At 32.0% G+C, this 17,222-nt stretch overlaps 2 protein-coding genes across 3 annotated transcripts in view; one reads left to right on the top strand and one right to left on the bottom strand.

The window, feature by feature from the left end:
• The window catches only part of LOC108692220 (neutral and basic amino acid transport protein rBAT-like), a 9,163-nt gene extending 864 nt beyond the window's left edge, over positions 1–8,299 (top strand). Inside the window, exons 2-8 of one of the 2 annotated variants that reach the window (XM_018200394.1) lie at positions 1,079–1,182; positions 1,485–1,692; positions 2,410–2,546; positions 3,983–4,164; positions 5,052–6,036; positions 6,621–6,889; positions 7,170–8,299. In XM_018200394.1, the coding sequence (XP_018055883.1) occupies positions 1,081–1,182; positions 1,485–1,692; positions 2,410–2,546; positions 3,983–4,164; positions 5,052–6,036; positions 6,621–6,889; positions 7,170–7,395 (2,109 nt within the window). In that variant the 5' untranslated portion in view covers positions 1,079–1,080 and the 3' untranslated portion in view covers positions 7,396–8,299. Of the gene's footprint in view, positions 1–1,078; positions 1,183–1,484; positions 1,693–2,409; positions 2,547–3,970; positions 4,165–5,051; positions 6,037–6,620; positions 6,890–7,169 lie in introns of both variants that reach the window. The other variant, XM_018200393.1, reaches the window with a different exon arrangement.
• Positions 8,300–8,883: 584 nt separating this feature from the next.
• The window catches only part of LOC108692229 (probable multidrug resistance-associated protein lethal(2)03659), an 8,750-nt gene continuing 411 nt past the window's right edge, over positions 8,884–17,222 (bottom strand). The window contains exons 2-12 of the mRNA XM_018200405.1: positions 16,682–16,933; positions 15,972–16,227; positions 15,435–15,609; positions 13,878–14,034; positions 13,374–13,576; positions 12,390–13,033; positions 11,566–12,242; positions 11,155–11,369; positions 9,754–10,832; positions 9,463–9,570; positions 8,884–9,273 (exon numbers count right to left, since the gene is read on the bottom strand). Coding sequence (XP_018055894.1) covers positions 9,238–9,273; positions 9,463–9,570; positions 9,754–10,832; positions 11,155–11,369; positions 11,566–12,242; positions 12,390–13,033; positions 13,374–13,576; positions 13,878–14,034; positions 15,435–15,609; positions 15,972–16,227; positions 16,682–16,933 — 3,802 coding nt within the window. The 3' untranslated portion in view covers positions 8,884–9,237. The remainder of the gene's footprint in view (positions 9,274–9,462; positions 9,571–9,753; positions 10,833–11,154; positions 11,370–11,565; positions 12,243–12,389; positions 13,034–13,373; positions 13,577–13,877; positions 14,035–15,434; positions 15,610–15,971; positions 16,228–16,681; positions 16,934–17,222) is intronic.

Below are 17,222 nucleotides of genomic sequence, written 5' to 3'. Positions count from 1 at the left end.
TTTTATTTTATTAATATTATTATTAGCATGATTTACAAATATCTCTGCAATTACAAATAATTTCTTAAATCATAAAAAAGACCGTCCAAGAAATCTTAAAAAATATACATTGATTTATTTGCAATTATGAAATATTCCAAGTCAAGGTAATGTAAATTTTATGATTATTCACCGTTAACTCAAAGTCGTTTGCTCGTGTATTGTATCTCGGTTTTCAATGCCGATCTCGTGGCTGTAAATATATATGCCATTTATTATTATTTTGCTGAATGGAACTAATCTCCGACTAAGATATTTTGTGAGTGCTCAGATTAATAATATTTCTTGAGATACATTTGCAATCTTTAAAACTGTCTCATGGAAGGTATTAAATTAAGTCATTACATTTATTATTAAATGTTTTATTAAAAATTTATTAAATAATTAAGAATTATTATTCAGAATAAAGTGATTAAAATCGTTAAGTAAAAACTGTCTTATTATCTTTATGCGAAAAAGAGATATTAATCAAAAATACAAAATTTAGAAAATGAAATTCTTAGTTTAAGACTGACAATATTATGAACAGATGATGCAATGACAACTGACTTTTACGATTATTGATCGTCGAATACACCACAAGCACTATGCTCAAGCGGTAACATCCTGCATGATAGACGCACAATAATGAAAAATACGTCGATATACACCCACTCACCCTTCCTGTATATTCTTTCTATACACCAACATGTAGGCGCAAATACGTGCATCTCTCCGGATTTAGATATAAAGAATAAATTGAATTTAGAAATCAATTTAAAAAAAAAAACGAACAAATATTTCTTTCATCCTATGAAATTTGATGTGTAGAATAAAAAAAGGATTTTTGTCTACCATTATTTTATAAAATCATAAATAATTTAAACTTTATTTCCGACAGCAATTAACTTAAAATACTGAAATATTATTAAAATTATTTTATACGTATTTAACAATTTGTTAAGTTCGAACTTGCAGATATTTCAAAATAAAGCATGTGTAAACATTTATAAAAATATATATAAAAGTATACCATTTGTATAAAATATCTATGTAATAGAGATGAGTATCCAGAAGCCCGAAGACCTTTTGTCTATTGTTATATCATCTGAACTTCCGCCATCTTCAAATTCCCGAGAGCTGTTTATAAATCAAGATCAACAGGTGTGTTCATTTTACTACTAGAAACTGTAATGTTTTTCATTTCTAATAATAAATCTAGAAATCCTTTTCTTAACAAAAGTTCTATTAATTCAGTATTCAATCTGATATGATTCTTACCATAACTAAAATCTAATTCGCATAATAATTTAATAATTTGAAAGATAGTGCATTTTTTTAAAAAGATGCAATAATGCAGCATAATATTTCGCAATCAAAGAGAACAAATGGCATTTTTCTATTCTACGAAATATTTATCTTTCGTTCTGAGAACTTTGTCTCATATAAGCATTTATCTTTAATAGGATGAAGAAGCGTCCGATTGTCCTCTATTAACACCAAGTCCACCACCTACTCAAACCAACGAGACTCTACAATCGACACCGATATTCAATGCCCTGGAAGGAACTCCATTAGAAATGATACCGACGCCAACGCTCGAAAATATTAATACAGAAGACGGACTTAACTTCATGAACATTGTGAATAGTTCGAGTAAACCTTTAAACGATGGTATGTATTTTCTATCTATTACAATACGGCACGCAATTAAGCATTACCTTCAATGGCACTATGTGATTTCAATAACATTATCTTTGTATTTTCTTTTTATCATTATTGGATTAATTTAGCAATTAATTTATAATAATAAAATAGAATTTTATAACAATTATGTACTAAATATAAAATCAAAAAAGAAAAGGAGGATACAAGTTATATTTATTATTTGTAAATTATTTATTATTTGTAAATTGAAGATTTCTTTTCTTTAAATGAATATTAAATATTCGTTAAATCATGTTCTTTGACGAGCTGAAAAGCTTACGTAATCGTGTTTCTGTATATAACGTCGACGTTCATTAAAGCGCTTTTGATAATAGGATCCAGTTTCAATTTAAACGATGATCCAATCAGTCATTTTTATCACATGACTGGTATTTAATCTTCTTATATTCAATATTAAAATTGCCTAAATTAAAAAGATGACAATATCCCATTTGGTTGCATAAAAAAATATTTTAAATCTTTCTGTTTTAAGATTTATTTTAAAAATACAGAAATATATTGAATTATTCAAACACAATTTAATCGATTTACGATTAGTTCGAATCACAATCTTATTAATCATTTTTTCGTAATATAAAAATAATTGTTCAGAAAGTTTTAATTTTAATAGTGGTTGTACTATATTAAATGATTAAGCTTGTATATCATATCGTAATGTTTCAGAACCGAGTTCACGTGATCCCATGGTGGAGTCTACTAGCAGCGGTAGTAGCAGTGACACAAACGAACCCGTTTGCGCACAATTATTGACACAATTAAATACTGCCTATCAACATCTCGCACCAGATGCTCAAGCTTTAGTAAGTATCGGAATTTGAAGACTTTTTCAAATATAAAATAAAATCAATTTAAAGAACGGTTCAATAATACAATATTTAATTTAAATATTAAAAATTGGAAATTTCTTAAAATGTTAAAGATTCTCGAGAATTTTGAATGTCTTAAAAAAATCTTTTTTATAAGTATTTGAATATATTATTAAAAATAAAATTATTATTTGTGTCTCTGTATAAAATAAGGAATTAAAACATCAAAACTTTCGAGATTTTTTTACATATTTATTGTTTAATAATCTAGTTTTGGAATATTAAAAATGATTTATAATTTTTTTCGTATATTCCAAATTATTTAATCTTCCGCCTATTATTGTATGTACGTGTATATGTGCCTATTATGCTTAATGTATTGTATGTTTATCACAAAATTCACAAATTCCGTTTATGCTACTTGCAAAAACAACGGACATCTGTGCTACTTCATACATTATATATTTTTACATTTGCTTGACACAGAGAAAAGATACTTTATTAAATATATCACATATGCACGAAAGATGCTACCTTGTGATTGCATTCACGAAGTCGTGATTGTATTCACACACTCGCAATCTGTATCTTTTTAACTAAGATCAACTAAGTTGTTACTTCGTATTTTCTCCTCGTTTTGTCATCTCAGCTGCTTGTGTATATAGAAACCCAATGCAGATAAGATACAACTAGGGTGACCATATAAAATGACGTATACAATTAAGAGAGCTACATGCAACATAGGGAAAACTTAGACATTAACTTTCACTTTATCTTTTCAATAAAATTGATAAAAAAAGACAGATATTACTTATATATTTATTATATATGGAGCTACAAATTTTTTATATTTAAATTAATTTAGTTTAAATGAATGATAATGAATAATAATTTTTTAATTCAAATTAATTTTTATTTTTTTAACTTTAATTTTTATTGAAATGAATTCAATAAATTTAGTTGATATAAATTAATAAATATGATTAAGTATTTAACTGTGTACATTTAATAGAAATCTTTTAGAATATATAAAGTTAGTTTCTCATTTTGTATATTTTATTAATTTCTTAATCGCGGATATATTTCGAATATAAAATATTAGGCTGAATCTAAAGAAACCTGCAAAAACGGCCGAGAACTCCTTGTGAAAGAGGACTTATCCTCGAGAACTGGGACGCCTGATTCCCGGATCTGGTCACCCTAGGATTGACATTTCGTTACTGTATCATCGGAGATTTAAAAGAAATGTAGGTAGGTGTACTTATATGAATGTTCGATTTATGTATGTGCCTTTGCTGTTCCACATTTGAAATAAAATTCAAGAGGATTTCCAATTTTCAACGATCTCATGTTGACTAAAATTCATCGCTTGTCGCTTTCTAACAATCATCATACGTATTTATGTCTTAACTGTTTAGTTTTACAACCAGGAGAACGGCGGCAAACCACCACTCGTTGGGATACAATTGGTAGTACCGAAGCCGCCCAAAGATTATCGTTTCATGAAGTGGAACTGGCCATTGATACGGAAGACATGCTACTGGTCATTGATGTCGATCTTGACCGGATGTGCCGCTCTCGTTATCGGCATTATCGCTACAATGCCTAAGAAGTATGTACGCACACTATGCATGTTTACCTGTACGAATAAACTCGTGAATGATAAAAATCAGAAAGGACGATTATAATTCCCTACTTAAGGGAATTTTCGATAATCTCAACATGAGAAGATGGTTACAAATTAGACAACCTTTTGGAAAAAATGTTATATATACATGGACATATTTTATATAATTATATATAATTATATATAATTATATACAATTATATATATTATATATAATTTTATATAATTTTGTTTAACTATATATGAAACATTTTTTTTTTTCGGGAAAGATAGTTGAAGTAATTTTTTCTGACAACTGCGAATATTTTGCATTTTGTCACTTTATGTAATTTCTACATCATTTTTTATACAATAAAAATCTTAATTTAAATTTTTCTTTCCTAAAAATCATGAGTAAAATAATGTTTTATCTAATTCAAATTTAACTCTCGCATAATGTATACCTAATATTTTATTTAACTTAAATTTAATTTGCATACAGTATACTCACATATAAATACGAACAAATACATTTTATCAAAAAGTATGTAATGAATAGCATTTTAATAAGTAGATGATCTTTAAATTATATAATTGATCTTAAGACGTGTATAATTGAAAAATTTATGTTATTTATTTACTTTCTCATATAAATTATGTTGTTTTGACACTAAGAAATATTCAAGAAATATTAATTTAATACAAAATATATAACAAAATAAATAACAATAATCACAATATGTTAATATGCGGGTTAATACGCGCGTAAATTAACACGCGGATATGTTAAAAAATTCAACACAAAATTTTAAGAAAGATATAAGTGGACATTTTTAACACAAATACAAAATTCTTCATTACGTATAATTTCACATGAATTATTTGCATGTTAGATGCGACCCACCGGTGGAATGGTGGCAAGGCAGTACCTTCTACGAAATATTCCCGGCGTCCTTTCAGGACTCGACGAAGAGCGCCGATGGGATCGGCGATTTGCGAGGGATAATTATGCGGCTAAATTACTTAAAGAATTTCGGAATACGGACTATACGACTCAACTCGATATTTCCGGCGCCGCATTACCCGGAATATTATTCGGACATTAGCAATATGACGGACGTGAACAAAGAGTTGGGTACATTGGGAGACTTCTCCGTTCTCGTCCGCGAGATCCACAGGCGAAATATGAGTATCATCCTCGATTTGCCTTTATATCCATTTATGAAGAGCTTGAATGAAGCGAAGGCGAACGAGACTGAACGTACGCTTCGGGAAAGACGAGATCTCGCGAATAGCGCAATAATTCATGACATATTGCCGTCCGCACCGTCCACGATTGATGCCATCCGCGACACCTTGTCGACACCGCTGCAGGAAGTAAAGAGAGAAACGTTTCCTTCCAGTCACTTAGCTCGTCAGCAGGAACACCCTGTTAGCGAGGCTATCAAAATCTGGCAGCAGCGAGGAGTAGACGGTTTCTATCTCAAGGGACTGGAACATTACGTCGGCGAAGACACGTTTGTGAGTGATCTTAGATACTGGAGATCTCTTCTGCATCCGGGCAATATCTTCATCTGTCACATAAACGCCTTGGACGCCGCTACCTCTGTCGCGAGGAACTCTATTTTGTCCAAGATAGATCTGATTGATGTGACTCTTCGTTTGGTGAACGGCACGAAAAATATTAAAGCACAGATCGAGAGTATCACGAAGGGTGTGCTCTTTGACAAACCCTCTTACCCGTGGATCCACTGGTCCGTAGGTAGTGTGGACACCAGCAGAGTGGCCTCTACTATGACCGTCAAGAATGCTAGTGTGGCAGCTTCTCTTCTTGGCATGATGCTTCCTGGGACGCCAAGTATATTTTATGGTGATGAGGTATGAATTATATCATGAATGAGATCCACGAATCTGGAGAATGTCTAGTCAACCAAATTTGCTCAAACTTTATACAACATCTGCTGATAAATATTGTCAGCAGGAAGATTACTTTGACGTAGAATCTATTAATTAAGATGCTGGTGACAGAATGCTACAAAAATGATTAACAAATTATTTACATGACTTGAAACAGATTGACAATAAAAACCTAATAAATATGCACATAATTTGATGCAGAAATTGAGCAGACTCTGCGTTTGACAAGTTCTGTTCGATTTCTTCCAGCAAAATACAAATTTAATGCATAAGACCAATTTACTGAATTTTTCTAATTGAATGTGAAAACAATAATTGACTTTCTGTAAAGAGTTTGGTTATTGGATATTGGCGTAATTCGTATGTTTAAAAAATACGCAATTATTATTTATTTTTTTTATTTCTTGAGTCATCATCATTTTTTTCATTGCAATGCAAGATATTAACAGCACATTTCAATATTTTAATAAATATCTCTTTTTAAAATAATTCAAAAAATATTTAATACACAAGAGTTATTATTAATCGAATTTTCATTTGCTCAGATAGGTATCGAAGATTGTGAGTGTCGAGATCATAAGGATTTGGCACACGTGCACAATTTGATTCCTATGTATTGGGAGAAGAAGGAAGGCTCAGAAAGCAGTTTTTCGCCTTCAGGAGTTACCGCTTGGCTACCAGAAGCTAGGAAACCTATGGAAACCAGTTTAAAAAGCACTGTTACAGAGATGGCGAAGCTAAGAATGGAAGCTACGCCGGTTTACGTCAAAGCGGTGTTAAGAGAAAATCAAAGTACTGCGAATTGTGATATTAGGTAAAGCCCTTTGGGTTACACGAATTTTCGGATTTGTGATTGTCCTTAAAATTTTTTTTCTTCCTTATAAATCTAAATATCTTTAATAATTACGTAACTCATCTTTTTAACAACTCAAGAAATTAATTTTATTTCTTTATTTTGCGTGCTAAATACATATTTTTGTCTTGCTAGATAGAACAATTATTACATTTAAAATTTTTTGTCGACAGATCGTATTGTTATATAATAATGATATAAAATGTTATGTGATAGCTTAATTTAATATTCTTCTGTCTAGATATGTGGAAGATGAAATGATCGTGATTGAGCGGTGGTATCCACGAAGAAATTCCTATGTGTTTGTGGCCAATTTTGGCAACGAGACGCGCGTAAAGGATCTGTCATTCCTTTATTACGGTGGTTACGTCGTTGTTGGACCAAATTACAGAATAAATCGGAATGTGTACTTCAAAAAACTTACCGTCCCCCCTGGAGAAGCGTTTGTTATAAAATTGGATAAGTAAGAGAATCTCTCGATGGAAGAATAGGCTGTCTTATATATCGTGAGATTATACTTTTATTCATTAAACATCATTAAAGATATGGATATCTTACAACGAAATAAAATTTTATAAAATTTTACTTTATAAAATTTCGGGGATAAAATATTTTTTGAATGATTAAAGGTAAAAAATTTTTCACGAATTGCTTAGGAATGTGAAAATAAATAAAGATTTTTTAAAATTATTTTTCAATTAATTGAAACAGAGAAAGAGAAAGAAGACGAATAGTAAGAATAAAAAAAAAATCAAAAAAGAGAGCGTCCAATAAATTGTTCATCATGATTAATACAAATAATACTTATTTCACAGCAAATGTTACCGTTACTTATGTATATCGTATTAAAAAATTGAATTTTTACAACGAATTTCAATGCATATCGGTCACGTCATACCCATAAAATTGATCTAATGCGGTTTGGTTTGGAATTCTATAATACGCAACTATTACCGTATTTATTATCAAACCCTAAAAATATTACAGATACGAAAGACTTCACATTTTTTTTATTATACTTCCTTTGATAAATCAAAATCTATTGTGTCATAATGTTGTAACAAATTCATCTTAATTATTGTTACGATCAAAATATGGTGTAAAATCTTCGTAAATAGGAACGGTAATTAAAAAATACTTTTTACAATATAACAATTATAATAATCGTTTTGAGTACTTATACAATGTTGCTAATTATGTTTCTCGTTGGCATCGAATCGTACAATTATATACGATTTTTTAGATAATTATATATGTATATTAGAAATAGAAACGTATCGTATATATTAATTGACTGTGTGACTGCAAAGAATTTATATTAACAAAATTATGTCTTTGTATTTACACAGATAAATAAAAAAAATTCTGAATGTATTCCTGTGTATATTACATTAATTGTATAATAAAATTTTTATATAATAAAGACGGATAGCAACAAACATAAAATTAAAAACATTTATTTTATAAAAAAAAAACGAAAATGTTTTTGATTGTTTCTCTACATAAGTATATAAACTTTCATTTTTACGCTTTATTTTAAATTTGTTCGATATATTACAGGTCTTGAAAAAGGTACGAATTTGAAAAAATGATAAAAGTGTAAAAGATGAATACTGAAAGATGAAAATAGAGAAAAGAACAATTAACAGAAAACTATTTTGTTAATGTAAAATACACATAATTTTATATATTAAATATATTTTGGCTGTATGTTATCAGCTAAAAATATCAGTTACAATAATCAAAATAAGCTAATATCAGCCTATATTATTCAAAATCTTTTGATGTTAACCCGTGAATGTGCTCTGATCAACTGCAAAAAACAATAAATAATTTTGCTTATAATATGATTTTACGCAGCAATGACTATATTTTTCCTCTGTGCAGTTCTAAATCAGTAACTTTTAAACGAATAAGTGAATTTAAATAAACTTTTGTATAAAATATTTATTATTTTTTTATCAGTATTGTTTAAAATTTGATTTAATTTTTAATGTTTCTCATAAAATTGACAAATAATAATACTACAAAATATTTTATAAAATATTTTATATAACAATCAAGGCTAATAAAAAACTAAGTAACTTTTAAACCAATAAAAGAATTATGCTCAAATTTTACATAGATATTCAGACATAATAATAGAACAATCTATATAATTTTTATGTTTTATATCTATAAAATTTTTTTATATTTTTGGCAATGTTTTAAGATGTAACACATACATCTTTAATAGATTATATAATTTAATAAGCTCGTCGAATGCAATTGTTTGCATTCTTTTGGTATAATCGTAACGAAAATTGTGATTATCTGGATGGCGATCTATCCATTTTGTAGAAATTCTGTAAAAAAGTCACAATAATTTATTAATACAAAGTTTATGAAATTAATTCAAATGCTTCATTAATTTTTCTTTGACAAATAATTAAATAATTCTCTTTAATTCTCTTTCTAGAGTGAAATCAAATAATATTATGGATATTTTATTATTTTATAATATAATTCTATCGTTAATTTTAATTATTGCTTACCTTCATAGCTATATCAATAAGATTTTCGGTCATAACAGCCCCAGTTTGCTGTACCATATTATAAAAGTATCCTTTTTGTTGCAAAAGGATATACGGATGGCCAAGTTCCTAAAATCAACATTTATAATAGTTTTGTAAAGTTCTTGTATCGAGAAAGAAATTCCGAAATCTAAAAATTTTATGATTTGAAACATCTTGCTATCTATTTCTTTAAACCACATATAAATTGTAACATTAAAGTTATCGGAATCGTGTTACCTTTGAATTATTTAGCTATTGATTTGTACTTACCACAAGATGTCCAGCATCCATCACGAATATTCTATCACTGTCCATAATGGTATTCAATCTGTGAGCAATGGTAAACACAGTACAGTTTACAAATTTCGTCCTAACTGTCTTTTGTATAAGGGAATCCGTGTAAGGATCAATGTTGGCAGTTGCTTCATCTAATATCATAATCCGATTGTTCTTAACAATAGCGCGCGCGAGGCACAGTAGTTGCTTCTGGCCGACACTGAAGTTCGATCCTTCATCGGACACCTTTGTGTTCAATCCGGCAGCCATTTCAGAAATCGTCTCCTTCAATTCGACATCCTGGAGCGCTTGCCATAGTATGGCGTCGGAATACTGATCGAAGGGATCGAGATTCTGTCGTAGACTACCGGTGAACAGGAATGGTTCCTGAGGGATAATACTGATCTTCGAGCGAAAATCGTGCAGAGCGATAGCGCCGGTGGATACATCGTCTATAAGGATTTCACCCTCCACGCAGGCCAGACGAAAAAGAGCGTTGATCACAGATGACTTTCCTGCGCCAGTTCTGCCAACGATACCGATCTTCTCTTTCGGCATAACGATAAAACTGACGTCTCTGAGGATGCAAACGCCTCGAGGATTATATTTTAAGTTTACGTTTTTAAACTTCACAAGACCCTTTGTAGGCCAATCGTCCGGCGGTTTGGCATCCGGTTTACTGTCAATCATCGGCTCCTCCTCCAAGTGGCTATATTCGAGTATTCTCTCTATAGAGGTCAACTGACTCTCCAATTCGGCTGTTTGTCTAATTCCCCACTGCAGCATGTTTGTTAATGCCATAGTTTGCGTGATTAACAGACCGATGTTACTAACAACAGCCAATCCGTCAACAACCGTGAAAGCTATAATTATTGCCCCGATGTAAAGCTGGCAAATCACATCGATGTAGAAGCCGAATGCTCGAGAAGTGGACAGGAAGAGGAAGCAAGCGGACGTATGGACATCCTGATGAACGCACAGGTCAGACATCAGTATCTCTTCGGCGTTGGAAGCTCTAATTGTCGTCAGACCTTGCAGAGACGCCCCGAGGAGGTCAAAAATCGGCGATCGTGCTAAGCAAGTTGTTTTTTATTATTATTTATTTATTTTAAATTTATATTATTTATTTTAAATTTTCGTTAATTCATACAGCACAGATTAATCCAACAATATTTCAGTGTTGCAGCATATTGCTGTAAGCTTCTGTACTATATGGATAAAAATCCAAAATTCAAAATCCAATTTGAAGAAAACTTTAATAAATACAACTTTAATAAATAAATTAATTAATTCAGTATGCAAATGATTTAAAAGAATGATCAAAAAGAGAGATCGGAAGTAACTTTTCGCTAATTACAAATATTGCTATTTATAAATATTGCATGGATTATTTACTTGTCCCTTCGAGGCGCTTGATACTGCGACTAGTACTGATATATATCATTCGGAGATAGATGAAAATGCAAACGCACATCACAGTGGGTATCGCTAGCCACGGGGTAACCGCTATGACCATAAGTATTACTGTGATCGTGATGAGTCCGATTACTATGATGTCGAATACGCACATTGATAGCAATAAGTCGACAATATTGATATCCCTGGCAAATCTAAGATAAAAGACGTTTCTCTTTTTTTAGATTAAATTAGGCTCACTTTATCAAAAAGTTGTTAAAAATAAATGACAATAAATAAAAAACTATAATGATTATAGTTAAATAAAAATTTTAAATATTAGAGAATGTACTATTAGAGAGAGGAAGAAAAATTAGACGTACGTCTAATTAATTGCTCTTCTACACTTACCTATTTAATATACGGCCAGCTGGATTAGTACTGTAGAAATACATAGTTGCACGCAATATACTGCGAAACATGGCGGAGTGAAGATTTATTGAGGACCACATGCATACATTGAAATACACGATTGTTTGGAATTGCCACAATAATATAATGGCCGCTATCATAGCGGTGTATATGTAGAGCATGAAATCGCGGGACAGTGGACCTTCCCACTGAAAGTCCCAGGTGGAGTTACCCATTTCATGCCACGAGCTAGATTCGACGTTTACCCAGAATGCAACGAAATAATCGCTACCGCCAGATACTACTTGATTTGCTAAGAAGATCAACATCATCAATGTGATCATAATAGGACTCTTACTCGCCTTAAAGTAAGCGAATAATGTTTTGCGAGATATGTGACCCTTTGCCAGCGTTTCCTTTGTATCAATCGGCAAGATGTTCCCATGATCCTTCGTTTCAATTTTTAGCGAAATTTGACGCTGCATTTCGGACTGTCTACGCTCAATCTCTTTATCCTTCGTGTCTGCTGCCTTCACCAATTTCATAAAATCATGGCCCAATGCTTGTAGTTGGTCGAATGTACCTTTTTGCTCGATACTACCATTATTCATCACAATAATCTGATCAGCGAGTTGCAAATACTGCAACTGATGCGTCACCAAAATTCTCGTTTTTTCCTGATAGGTAATTGTTAAATAAAATAATTAAAATTTAAAATCACAAGAAGCTATCCAAGAGATGTCCTAAGATGTCTACAGGATATCCTTAGGACATTCTAATGAGAACTGTGTTATGTAGGAATATGAATACTTTGCGAGTCTTACTTTTAGATAGCCGAAGATACACTTGTCTACAAGACATCTGCTGACGTGCGAATCCACAGCGGAGAGGGGATCATCCAGCAAGTAGATATCAGCGTCTTTATAGATCGCTCTTGCCAGATTGATTCTGGCACGTTGGCCACCACTTAAATTCATTCCCCTTTCGCCCACGATGGTGCGATCGCCATGGGGAAACGAGTTTATGTCTGATTCCATCTGGCAGACTCTGATCACTTCATCATAACGCGACTTATCCATCGTCTGTCCGAATAGAACGTTCTGCTTCACAGAGGACGCGAAGATCCATGGCTGTTGACTGACGTAGTTTATTCTGCCATGGCATTCGATGCTTCCACTTGTTAGAGGTAATTCCTGAAGTATCGCTTGTAAGAGACTGCTCTTACCCGAACCTACCTGACCGACAATAGCGATGAAGCTTCCAGGTGGCACGGTTAAGCTTACGTTACGCAATGTATCTTCCTTACCGTCACCGTGCCACTTGGCATTTACATTAGTCATAGAAAGGGCATATGAATCAGTGACTGTCTGATATATAAGGTTTTGTCTCGTTTTGGTGATCTCATCGTGTAACATAAAGCTTCGTAGACGGCGAATACAAACTAATGCCTGTACTAATTGATGGAGACCTATGAAATAAGTTTATTATTAAGTTTATTATCAAATGTATCTTATTTTATTAATTATCTTTCTCGTTAAAGATAGAACTCAGTGTAATAGTAATCTTCAACAAGTACTAAATTTTGCAAACTTTTTTTGTATTATTTTTAAAAGATTGTTAAAATTGAAATATATATAGGAAATAAATGATTTAATCTATATATATCGCATTTTTAATATAAGGTTTTATTTTTTATATCTTATCTTTAATTATAGGTAAAGCTATTATAAATTATAATTTTTTCTAAAGATTATTTCTTCATGTCGTTTATAAAAATGTCTTGAAATTTGCATTGATAATTATCTTACCCATTGAAAATCCGAAAATCAGCGAATTCCGTAAAACGTTGTAATATGCTGTTACTAAATATACTTTTTCGGCATTGATGTAATTCCCGAATAGGACGTATGACAATACCGCAACGAAGATACTAAGTCGCGGTACACAGCAGTCAAGAGTAAGAGCTAGTTGTCTCAAGATGGAGTATTTCTTTATTACACTCATTTCTCGCCTGGAAATAATTAAATCTGAACAATTTGGTATTAATAAAAATAAGGACATATACAAAATAAATCCTCATATTAATTATAAGGAAAAATAATGTGTAAAAATAATGATATTAAATATATTAAGAATTTTAAGCAAGACTTTATATGAATCAAATATGACAAAGAAAGTCAAGATCGGTCATTTTGGATGTTACAAATAATATATTATATATTCTTTTATTAAATCAATTTATTTCAGATATTAATAATATTAAATGAAAAAAAATAATATGAGAGACAGATATATGATTTAGTTATACTTACTTCCTCGCCTTTTCCACGAGATTAGAAAAAGGAATCTCCCAAACATACATTTTAATTACTTGCAATCCAGTAATTACCTGATTCATCAATCTAAGTCTATTGTCTGTTTTTTCTGCTGATTTGAGCGTTAAAGGTGCAATTATCTTTGCCAAGAACGCTGAAATAGTCATTTTGAAATATTGTGACAATCTTATCGTACGTATTAGGTGTATAATTTTGCTTCCGCCGTTTTTTTTCCGAAATTCGAGGCTTTATTGTAAAAAACTGGTTATACATTTATGATTCAAAGTATTGTCCATCGCTGGCCACTACTTTCTCCCATCTTTCGGGTAGCGTACGAATCCCGCGTCGAAAAAACTAGTCATCTTTTGAGGCTATCCCCGAATCGATCCAATTTTTTACTTCTTCATAAGACCGAAAGTGCTGGTCAACCAGGCCGTGCCATTGATCGAAACAAGTGATAGTTAGAGGGAGCAACGTCTGGAGAATACGGCGGATGGGGTAGGACTTCCCATTTCAACGTTTCCAAGTATGTCTTGACCACTTTCGCAACATGGGGTCGAGCATTGTCATGCTGCAAAATCACTTTATCGTGTCTCTCGTTGTATTGCGGCCGTTTGTCTTTCAATGCTCGGTTCAAACGCATCAATTGCGTTTGATACTGATCGCCTGTGTGATTGTTTCAGTCGGTTTTCATAATACACAACAGTTCATAATACACTACGCCGAGCTGGTCCCACCAAATACAGAGCATGACCTTGGAGCCGTGAATATTCGGTTTGGCCGTCGACGTGGAAGCATGGCCGGGAACTCCCCATGATTTTCTGCGCTTGGAATTATCGTAATGAACCCATTTTTCGTCCCCAGTCACAATGCGATGCAGAAATCCCTTTCGTCTTTGCCTTTCAAGCAGCTGTTCACAAGCAAACAAACGCCGCTCAACATCTCTCGGCTTCAATTCGTACGGCACCCAATTTCCTTGCTTCTGAATCATTCCCATGGCGTTTTAAAATGGCTTGTTGAGTCACTCCCAATGATCGTGACAATTCTTCTTGATTTTGACACGAGTCTTGCTCAAGTAATGCCTCCAATTCTGCATCTTCAAAAACCTTCTCTCTTCCACCGTTTTGCCGGTCTTCGATGTCAAAATCACCGTTCTTGAAGCGTTCAAACCACTCACGACACGTTCTTTCACTAATAGCGGCCTCACCATAAGTATTTGAGAGCATTCGATGAGCCTCAGCCGCAGATTTCTTCATATTGAAGCAAAAAATTAAAATCTCCCGCAAATGACGAGAATTTGGCTCGTAAACTGACATTTTCAATCGAGAATAACTTTATGCAGACACAAATCGACTAATGTTTCTATGGAGTTATGTTGACAGATGCTCAAGTTATTGTATGACGTCTATGATCTATTTATTTCGACCACCACTTACCGCTAAAGCCATCTATAGGAAAACGGCGGAAGCAAAGTTGTACACCTAATAATATTGTTACAGAGATGTATTAATCGTATGATTTTTACAATCATTTATTGATGAAAGCTGCCAATACCTTGAGAAGGCATGAATAGTAAAAACACTGTTATTCCGATTAATGCTGCCCATCCAATTTCGAAAAATGTAATGTATGTGATCCATACAATTTGAAGAGGAGCAATCCAAATGTAATGCAAATCTACCAGGGACGCTTCCAATCTAGTAATATCGCTACTCAAAAAATTTACCATCTAAAAATGTATAAACTTGGATTAATCTGTTAGCAAACATTTATTGAATTGTTCTTTTGATATGATTTTACATAGTACGGTATAAATATTAGTAATACGTGGTGCATACACACACGCGCACACACACACACACACACACACACACACACACACACACACACACACACACACACACACACACAACTATACATGTGCGCGCGCGCACACATGTATAGTTTCAAAATTATTTTAATACAAAAAATTTCTTTAAATTCTACAATATCTCTATTCTTCTAATTTCTGTATTCTTTATCTAGTGCTTCCTCTACGTCACATTTCATCAGACATACTTTGAGGAAATAAATATTTAGCTTGTATCTTACCTGTCCAACAGATGTTTCACTGTCTAACACAGAATTGGAGAGCTTTAATATTTTTTGATAAATCAATGTGGTACAAGCCACTTTAATTTTCAGTCCTATGTGAAAGGAACAATGTACGCAATAATGTGTAATAAAAGCATCCATGATGGATAAAAGAATTATACCGCCTGCGCAGTAATATACTTCGTCGCTCCATTCTTTTTTGTCGATCGCGAAGTAACGTAACAAAGTAGCAAGTAATAACGGTTGATACATTCTGTAATATAATTAAACATTATTAGAAGCAGTAGCATGTATGAAAATTATGTTATAAATCATATTAATAACTTATTAACTTATAACTTTTGGCTGATCAGTTTTTCTTAAATTCACACTGAATCGTATAAAAAAGTAAAGTTTATTTTTACTAATAATATGATAAGTGATTATGATAAACTCTTTAATATATGTATATAAAAAAGTTATTTCCTTTTTTATATTTGCAGTTGGATTTTCTAATTAGATAAAATAATCTTCCACTTATACACATTATCTATTTGTTACTATAATAAAGAAAATATTATAATTATTTATATATATATATATATATCAACTTATTTACAATATTTATTTAGTGACGTAGCTTCTATTTCAGAACAAGTAAGTAAAGCCAAAGTTTGATTTCAAATACATCATATTGATACACAATTTGTTTATCTTTATTTACATACCTAGAAAACAGCTCCATAACTGCTTCTGCAATTCCGATTAGAAGAAGCGGTTTTCCAAAACAGCGCAATAGCACTCTAAGTAATTGTGGTTTACTGTCATTTTTCTTTTTAGCACATGATTCCACTTCTCTTTCCCAAGCTTTATCTATAATTTCACCTAAGTTGTTAGTTCTGTCTTGTGTAAGAGTAGCATAAAGATCGGTCTCCTCCAAATCTTTTTTGTAGCCAGCTCGAAAAATCTTTCGGGTCCACCTATATGTATTAATCATTAAACTCCTTAAATATGATAACATATAGTAGATATTCAATTATTATTTTAACTCATGCAAATATATGAATATTTGCATGTATGCACAGAGCACATACAAGTGCGTATGTATACGAAGAACTTTGAACGTGCGAAGAATCTTGAACGTGCATTAAATATTATATATAAAGCTTCAAAACATTGCATCAAGAGATTATTTATATATCAATGCGATTTGATGATGAGGAAATATTAGGTGTGGGAAAAAGTTTGTGGCGTTTTTTTAATGCCATC

This window comes from Atta colombica, unplaced genomic scaffold (assembly GCF_001594045.1).
Source record: "Atta colombica isolate Treedump-2 unplaced genomic scaffold, Acol1.0 scaffold66, whole genome shotgun sequence".
Classification (NCBI taxonomy): Eukaryota; Metazoa; Arthropoda; class Insecta; order Hymenoptera; family Formicidae; genus Atta; species Atta colombica.
This window is presented reverse-complemented; position numbering and strand designations above follow the sequence as displayed.